The sequence below is a fragment of the Pelodiscus sinensis genome, chromosome 1 (assembly GCF_049634645.1).
Source record: "Pelodiscus sinensis isolate JC-2024 chromosome 1, ASM4963464v1, whole genome shotgun sequence".
Lineage (NCBI taxonomy): Eukaryota > Metazoa > Chordata > Testudines > Trionychidae > Pelodiscus > Pelodiscus sinensis.
Window position 1 is genome coordinate 2,566,873 of NC_134711.1, and position 9,172 is coordinate 2,576,044.

The following is a 9,172-nucleotide window of genomic DNA, read 5'->3' on the forward strand; positions in this document are numbered from 1 at the left end:
CCGTGCCTGAAGATGAGGGGCAGCACATGGCACCATGGAGCCATTGCTGTACATGCCAGCTGTTTTCAGGAGTGGTGTAGGGCCAGGGCAGGAGTATCTCCATCTCTGGAGATATTTAAGAGCAGATTAGATAGACATCTCTCAGAGATGGTCTAGACTGTGCTGGGTCCTGCCGTGAGGGCAGGGGACTGGACTCGATGACCTCTCGAGGTCCCTTCCAGTTCCAGTGTTCTATGATTCTAAGTCTGCCTTAACCCCTCTGCTCCACCACCCGGAAGTCATCTCATTTAAACGGTGCCCAGACAGAGCCTGCTTCCTGAACCCCTGTCCTAGCCCCAGACATGAATCCCTCTGCACCCAAAGTCCTTCCCAGAGCTTGCACCTTGCAAACCCACCTGGACCCCAATCCCCCACCCTGGGCTAAGACCAGAGCCCCTCCCACATTCTAAACCCCTTGGCCCAAGACCAGAGCCTGCACTCCAATCCCCTAGGCCAGCCTGGTGCAAGTGAGTGAGGATGGAGTGAGCAGGGCGAGGCATCAGAGAAGGGGTGGAGCAGGGGTGGGAAGGAAGTGGGGCAAGGGTGTTTGGGTTTGAGGTAGATCTTACATTGCACATGCATTGAAAAAATGATCTTGTGGTTAAAAAGGTTGGAGACCACAGATGTACAGCATGAGTGTCTTATTCAACAAGAGCAAACTAATGAGTTTATCTGAGAAAAGCCATCCAAAACCACAGGAATCTAAAGTACACTTTCTTTCCAGAAACTGTGTTCAAAGCAGTCCTTAGGGTTTGGATCAAGTGAAATCGTTACACATTTTATGGATACTCTTGGCTCTTCTCTTTGACAGCTCGGTTGGATTAACTATGGATTCACTACGGAGCCAGTGTATAGAAAGCTTGAATGTCCCATGGAGGAAGGGGCGAAAGTGGGGACTGTCAAAGATGTTAGTTATAAAGATGACCAGTAAGTGAAATGCTTGTTTCTCTTCTTCCTGCTAGGAAAGGTCTCTAACCCATTGTTTCCCTCTCACGTGGTCTTGTTCTCCATTCCCCTCTCCTCAGGGCACTTTGATGCCTAAATACTGGGAGCTAGACATCTAACAGCCAGTTCTAGACTGGGATGAATGTTGGTGACTGCAGCAACATCCCTTGCTATGTGATTTTCTTATCTCCCCGAACTAATCAAGGTAGTCACTGAGGCAGAGTGTGTAGTGAAACCAAGCCCCGTTCCCTCACAGGAGAGAGGAGCACAGTGTTGTGGATGGTGCACAGCTTAAGCCCTGACTATGGGTATGTCTACACTACCACCCTAGTTCGAACTAGGGTGGTTAATGTAGGCAACCGGAGTTGCAAATGAAGCCCGGGATTTGAATTTGAATTTGAATTCCGAACTACCGGTACACCTAGGAAGCCTAATCCGAACTGCCTAGTCCGTGCCACGTGTAGCCGCGGGCACGGAGTCCGAACCAGCGGGGATTTAAAAATGACGGCGCCCGGCAAGATGCAAATGAAGCCCGGGAAATTCAAATCCCGGGCTTCATTTGCAACTCCGGTTGCCTACATTAACCACCCTAGTTCGAACTAGGGTAGTAGTGTAGACATACCCTAAATGTCGTGTTACACCCCTAGATGACTTCCTGGAATTGCATCCAAACCTTGGTCCCGCAGGCTCTTGGCTTGCAAGGGCTGGATGAAATGTAGGTGCTGTCTCAGGCTTTGGGCCTCTAGGTATCACTACAGGTCTTACCCCCCTTTTGGCAGGGTGGGTCCCTGGGCCCTGAGGTTGGCACTGCCCTCCCCAAACTCCCCAGTAGCAGCGGCTTGCTCCCAGAGTTCCACCGTGGCTGAGGTTTGTGGCTTCTCTGTCAAGGGACCACGTGGAGTCTGAGGCCTGGGCTACACTACAGTTAGGTCAGAGTAAGGCAGCTTGCACCAACCAAGCTTTGTAAGTGTCTACACAGTAACATTGGTCCTGCCAATGTAAGTCGCCCACCACCACGCTGACCTAATCATGCCACCTCTGTGTGAGACATAGCACCTAGGACAACGTAGTTAGCTCGCCACAGTGTCCGTGGAGGCATTGCCTGTCAGCACCCCGCAATGTGCCACTTACCTGGGTGCAAACGCTCCCAGTGAGGACGTGCACCACCAACAGGAGTGCAGAGTGTGCTGATTTGGCCGTAGCGGTAGGTCAGCCAAACTGAAGTTGATTTAATTTTGCAGTGTAGACATGCCTTAAGCAAGTAACACACAGGCACTGCAAAGGAGTTGCAAAACACACCCCACTTTGCATTTCATTAGAGTGTTCAAGAGAAATATGGATCCATGAGAAACAACAGATACCTGCATGCAAGAACCTGCCTCAGTTTCTTCACTCTTCCTGAGCCCTTAGGGCTTTACACAGTGTCTTTCAAGGAATCCCAGATTCTTCTGCACTCCCCTCCTGTTGCCCATTCTTCTGCTTCTGGGCTCCCTCTGCCACGCCCTGTCTTAAAACAGGGGTTTGGTCATGAACCGCAGTGAGCCCCAGCTGTGTTAAGTTTACCTCCATGCACCCCTGGATTCAGAATGCGTGGATCTGGTAAGTCATTAGCAAATCAATACTCCTTTCAAGGCGCCTCCATTGTCCTGCTGTGGCAAAAACAAGGAGTTGTCTTATGACACCTTAAAGACGCAGATTTCAAAAGCTGATGCCCAAATGGATACAGACTACACATGTACCCTTCTGATACCTGCTAGGACAAGTTCTTTCACTGTTGATGGTCTTTAAAATGTGTCCCATTAAAGGAGATGCCCGCTCCTCTGCCTTTTAACGTGAGCTCTGATGCAGCAAATAGCCCCATAATAGAAAATCCAACTGGAATTCATAAGTGCGCACAGACAGATGCCCGGGATGTTCCTGTCACAGCTTGTCTGTCAAACTGGCTAGAATTTCTTGCAGTAATGGTTATTAACCCTGTGGTCCAGCCAAACCCTAACTTGGATTACCATGGTTTTCCTACTTAGGGATATGTCCACAATAGACATGGGACAGGGGTTCTGTATCGGCACTTACAATACTCCTTACAGTATGGGTCAGCAACCCACATCAGAGTAATGTGCTAGTGGGCCACGAACCGCTTCCTGCAGCTCCCATCGGCCAGGATCAGTGAACCAGGGCCACTGGAAGCTGCAGAGGGCCGTGCCCACGGACAGCGAACAAATAAAATGTCTCCTGGCCCGCCATCAGCTTACTCTGACGGGTTGCCTGCCAAAGATTGCCGAGTGCTGCAATACAGCAATGGGAGGGGATTTTTCCTCCCTCGTAGTAGATCCACCTTCCCAGAGGCGGTAGCTAGATGGATGGAAGAATTCTGCCAACCTAGCAGTGTCTGTAGCATGGCGTAGGTTGGCTTAATTACACCACACAGGATGTGCTGTTTTTCACAGCCTGAAAATGTGGGTAAGCTGACCAAACTCTGTAGGGTAGAGCAGCCCTCTAATTTCACCCTGGAAAGTTTTTACTTTCCATTTCCTGCTCTAACCAGTTGCTGTTCTCTGTTAAAGAGCTGCCCTGGTGAGCACAGCACTGTCTAAGAAAGGGGTGGCCAGAAATTTGACCTCCAGCACCTTTCATGTCTCATCCAATTGGCAATAACTCCTTCCCTTTGTATTTTTCAACTAAGGCCAGTATTGCCAAACTTAGACCCCCTCCAGCGTGCAGAAAGGTGACGAAAAGTGGGGTTCTCTGAAAAGCAATAATGTGTTACCCTGCAGGGCTGCTGCTTTTGTGGAGTGAGGGGTGTCATTGCACTGTTCGGTGGTGCTTTTTACTCTCGCTAGGTCCGCAGTGCCTCCACGCCAAGGAAGAGTAAGCTGTGCTCCTTTCCTTCTTGGTGGCGAGCAGCAGATCGGTTTGCTAAGTTCCAGGAAGTCACAACTGTATGAGCAGCCAGATGGCACAGATGTCAGTGGGAGCATAACTGGGCCCACAGAGCTGTGGGTAGTGGGGACACACGAGATGGAAAGAGCCCAGCTTGACACTCTGATATCAGGGGACTTTGCACAGCTGTAAGTTGCAGGGAGGGCGTGGGCGGGGAACATCTTTACTTGCAAGCTGAATGCACTTGAGTCACTGAGGGACAATGAACATGAAACGTTTTCTCCGGCTCACTTTCAGAGAATCACCCTTTAAGTAGATGTTTGTTACTGCTGCTCTGAAAAACCATTTGGCCCAAAAATCCTCTGCACTGGCCTTGCTAGTGCACTTCTCTGTTGTGCCATTAAAAGGCGCCCTCACCTCCGCTAACAGCATTGTCTGCAGCCGTCTTTATAGGGCCTGTACAGAGCTTCTGCTGTTTCAGATCAATGGAATTTCCCACCAGTCCACCCAAAGCGAATGCGCCAAGTTGTTTGCAGGGAATGGTGGCCTTGGAGCCTCTGGGCTACCTATTCTGACAGCTCTGAGTGTCGGAAGTCGTCCTGCTGTTCCTGGGAAAGCCAGCTGCATGCTGTGGGTGTTCACTGTCTCCATGCTGGCTCTTTCAGCTGCGTGTACTGCTTTGACTATGGAAACAGACGTTATTACCAGCCTAAGAAAGATCCCGAGAGAGCCTACATGATGAAGTTAGCCAAAAGGTAACCAGCTTTTGCTGTCCCATGGTCCCCGCCTGCAGCGATCTCACATGATTTATTTTGTTGTCCAAAATGAATGAAAAGGGTTAACTGGCTCTGAAAACTGCCCTTCTTTGGTCTGATGAAAGCCGTAGCCATGCGAGGGTGTGTTCATCTACAGCCCCTTCCCACCGACCTCAGCTCTACCTGGAAATGTAGGGAAATGGGGATGAGACACAGGAGGTTGTTCGGCTGAGCCGTGTCCAGCTCTTGGTGCAGCCCGTGAAGGAAGATGTGGACAAGTTAGAGTCCAGAGGAGGGCAACAAAAATGATCAAAGATTTGGCACACTGGTCCTATGAGGAAAGCTTAAAAATTGGGCATGTTTAGTCTGGAGACAAGGTGCTGAGGGGGGTCCCAAGAGCAGCCTCCAGCTGTGCTGAGGGCTGGTATAAAGTGGATGGGGATCAGCAGAAGGCAGGAGCAGAAGTAATGGGTGTAATCTGCAGCCAGGCCGGTTTACGTCAGAGATGAGGAAATCTCTCTGAGTCTCAGGGTAGCTAAGCTCTGGAATAGCTTCCAAGGGAGATGTGGAATCTCCGGCACTGGAGGGTTTTAAGAACCAGCTAGACAAGCACCTGGCAGGGTTCCATGATTCTGCTTCAATGCAGGAGGCTTCCCCGGGTCCCTTCCAGCCCGACATTTCTCGGCTGTTGCAGAGATCACTGCTAGGACAAGAGCAGTAACCCCAGGGCGAGCTAGCTCAGTACAGCACGACTGCAGTCCAGCCTCTCTCTCAGACGACCGAATGTGAGGCCATGTGTAATGGGGTCTCCAACCTGAGCGCACATTGGTAGCCATTGAGCTTCCGGCAAAGGGCAGTAACGCTGGCTCCCTGGAGCAGAAAGTCTTCGTGATCAGTGCCCTGAGCTAGCAGCCTCCACGGCCTCTTCTTCCTTTTTTGGATGTAAAGGAACTAATCGGTTTGCACCAGCGAAGGTGAATCTCTCAGTCGCTGGTTGAATGACAGAGAAATCCTGCTCTGGCCATTGCTGTCGGAGAACAACTAATGAACAGAAGGGTTGAACTGGAGCTGTAGTTAACTGCTTAAATGTTACAGTAAACTAAACGTTGAACAGGTTAACCAATGCAGTGGGGTGCGCAGGCTGGAGCGCCCCCAACATTTAGTGGGACCCGTTAGAGTGGAGCAGCCCTTGCCTCAGGGGAGGGGGGTGCTGCTCCTCCCCCTCCAGTTAATCATAACCGGGAAGCCATTAATGTGCCTACTTTGAGCAAGGGAGGGCTGTGAAAACATCACGCTGTGTAGCTAAGATTTCTACCACCGCTGCAAACAACAGCGTCTCGTACGAGGGGTCTCTCATGTGAAGCCTATCAGCGAGCTATCCAGATAGACAGAGCTGTTTCATTAGGGAGCACTTCTCTGTGGTAGGGCTTCCTCGAGACTACGGCTTTGCCCTGTGAGCTACTAGAATGGCACCATCTGTGCGATGCATGAATCAGCACTCTGTGCGGTCATATGAGAGACTCCAGGTGTGTCTGCATACCCCCGTCGCAGCACTGTGGCATGGGCAGCACCGTCACTTTGTCGCCAGGGCAGAGCTCCTGGCGATTAAAACCCCCCACCCCGAACCAGCGCCGTCTCTCCTGGCGCTTTTCAGCATGGAAACTTTTCTTGTGCGGAGTGTTTCACACCCCTGACTGACTGACGTAGCACTGAAAGTGACAGAGTAGACAAAGCCGTACCTAGATCGGAGCGCTGGCTTCTCGCTGCCTGGGTTGGCAGGGCACTGTGCTGTGGAGGCCCAGGGAGAAGCAATCCCTGCATGCCTTGCGGCGCAGGTCACAGCACTGCCGCGTGGGCACTACAGACGTACCCTAAATAACCTGCTCGCGTTTAGCTGGAGGGGAGAGGCTGGGAGCTGGCTTTGTGGTGTAAAGGGGCGTGTGGCTAGTAGCTAGAGGAGGGGTTGGGAATCAGACTCCAGGCTCTGTCCACTGACTTGGTTTGGGCCTGTGGGCAGCTCTTGCTGCTGCCTAGCAGGGTGTGGGAGGGGGTGCTCAGGGCTCCTGACCGCAGCTTGGACTTTTGGGGACCTAAAGTTAGATCCTGAAATAAGCAGCCGGACTTTATCCAGAGACGTTGGCCCTGGCGTGTCACTTGGCCTGGCCTGCCTGTGCGAGAACCTGTTTCCTCTCGTTTGGCAGCTCGGAGAAGGTGATTGAGCAAAACCTGAGGGAATTCTTTGGCCTGCTGAGGATCTTGGTGAACGTGGTCCTCATTTTCCTTCTAGAGCTGGTGCGCTTCCTCAGCACCTCAGTGTTCCAGGTGAGTCGGGCCCTTTGCAGAGCGACATGGGGGAATGCCCTTTGCATGGCACCCCAGTGGCTCGGAGCGTGGTGGTAGCAGTGGAACGATCCCCCTCCATGCAGGGTATTGCCCGACACTGATTTACCCATGCGTCCTTTGTTACATCCAGAGCCCCAGCAGTGGTCACACAGTTGCCCTGAACATGCCTAACTAGCAAGCAGGAACAAACCATTGACAGGCATTTGAGCGCCACCACCTCCTTTGGCTACTTTCCCCCTTCTCAGCACCCAGATCTCCCTCTCCCCTCTGAGCTTGGATCCCAGAGACCATAGCCCCAGAGGCTGCTCTGTTTGCAGGGCCATGTGCGTGGACTGCCCTGCACAGATTCCTCATAAACCAGGATCCACTACTGTCTCATGAATATGGTCAGCTAACCAGCCTTCATCTTCTCCCTCCAGGGCCTGGTGGTCGGCCTGCTGACCACAGTAGGAGACCACGCTCTGAAGCCCTTCTTGGTGGCTGTGTTTAACAGCATCCTGCAGCCCCTGCTACTGTTCCTGTTGAACGTCCTTTGCAGCGTCCGGAACCTGGCTTACCCCTTCCTCGACATCCTGAAAGGCATTTGTTTGCAGCTCGCCGTGGTGCTGCGAGCCTGCAGATTAGTGGAGGTCAACATGCAGCCCGAGCGGCCAGTAGCTCAAAAGGTGTAGGCAGAAGACCGAAATCACTGTACCAGGCAATGAGATGCTCCTCCATGTCTTAAATGCCTCCTTTTCCAGGTGCACTGTCCTGCCGGCAGCTAGCTAGCAGCCGGAGCCCGCTGCAGCGGCGTGGAGCAGAATGCAGCCCTCTTTGTCACAGCAAAATGGACATGGTCTGCAGACCCTACGTGGCTAAGCACTCGGTGTGTCCGCTGCAGCCACGCAGGGCACCATGGCAAGCCGGACCTGTAGCCAAGGCTGGCCACGTGCTGGCTACATTAGGCAAAGAGCTGTGCTTGTGTGCTGGGGACCCCGGCCCAGCTCCCCTCAACGGGGTTTGCATGAGCTGAAGGGTGGATTGACAGTAGGACCAGGACGGCAGAGAGATGTTGGCGTGCGGGCTGCTCTGGAAGTGGCCTGCTAGGCCACCCGCAGAGCAAGGAGGGGAGAGAGGACAGAAGTGAACCTTGTTGCAGCTGGAGAAATCCTTCCTCCCACTGCTCCGTCAGAGCTGTGTGCCGGCCAGGGGAGGCGAGCGCCCAACAGGAAAAACGAACCCGGCGGGCTGGCTCTGCCGAAGGCGCTGGACAGGAAGTTTAGCTGGGCCTGCCTGCGACTTGTACGACCGCCCTGTAAAATAAATTCTACCCGGTGCCTGGAGGCGCTTCTGTTGCTCTTCGGCCTTTCACTGGGCCGTGGATCGTCTCTGGCATGCAGCCCAGGTGTAGGAGTCAGGGGGCCCATAGTCTGGTCACAGCTACTCTGGCCGGTGGGGAAGCAGCGGCTTGCTGGCGGGAGAAGCTGCGGGGGAGCAGGCCGCAAAGAAGCCACCTTTCTCCCTTGCCAGTGGCAGGAAGCGGGAGGGCATCTCCCTGAGGAGAGGAGCTGTCAGTCCTTTCCCAGCCCTCTGCTGCCTGTACCCTCCCCCGCCCCCACCAGTTGTGTAGCGAGCTGTGGATTGGTAACCGTCATCACTCCCAGCGGGGAGATCAGGTGGCGTGAAGGTCAGCCAGGCGCACACTTGCCAGCGCAAGCCCCCTGGCTCCAGCACCTCCTGGCTCTGACCTCAGTCTCCATCCTATGCCCCCCCCACAGTGAGCCCACTCGGATGGGCCCTCAGGAAGCCTCATCGCCCCTCCAAAGGAGCCAGACACTCTCCTGCGGCGACTCCCAGCCAGCCTGTGCCAGAAGGCATATTGCTGGGAGCACAGAGAAACTGAGGCACTCGCTGTATTCATGCCCAACACTGACGAAGCCCCCACTTTGTCACAACTCCTGTATCTGTTGTAGGGGTTGATCACCATCCGAGGGGCTCTGCCTTTGGATCATGTGGGAAACATGCCAATTCCAAATCCCTTCCCCCACCCCCAAGCAGGAGCTGGTTGTGGGGGTGAAATGGCGGGAGAGCTGGTTTCCTGCCCTGCCTACCAGAGCTGCTGCTGTTTCAGCCCTACAAATGGCTGCTTGGGAGAGGGTATGGTGTGCGGGCTCTTGCGCAAGAAGGGGCAGTGTAGACAGCTCCTGGAGCAAGAGCCTCTTTTGCAAAAA

At 53.5% G+C, this 9,172-nt stretch overlaps 1 protein-coding gene across 4 annotated transcripts in view; it reads left to right on the forward strand.

Moving 5' to 3' along the window:
* LOC102453769 (uncharacterized) overlaps nucleotides 1-8,284 on the forward strand; it is a 32,669-nt gene extending 24,385 nt beyond the window's left edge. For all 4 annotated transcript variants that reach the window (XM_075924847.1, XM_075924835.1, XM_075924839.1 and 1 more), the window contains 4 exons: nucleotides 851-966; nucleotides 4,530-4,619; nucleotides 6,821-6,941; nucleotides 7,382-8,284. In XM_075924847.1, coding sequence (XP_075780962.1) covers nucleotides 851-966; nucleotides 4,530-4,619; nucleotides 6,821-6,941; nucleotides 7,382-7,633 — 579 coding nt within the window. In that variant the 3' untranslated portion in view covers nucleotides 7,634-8,284. The remainder of the gene's footprint in view (nucleotides 1-850; nucleotides 967-4,529; nucleotides 4,620-6,820; nucleotides 6,942-7,381) is intronic.
* The last annotated feature ends 888 nt before the right edge of the window (nucleotides 8,285-9,172 follow it).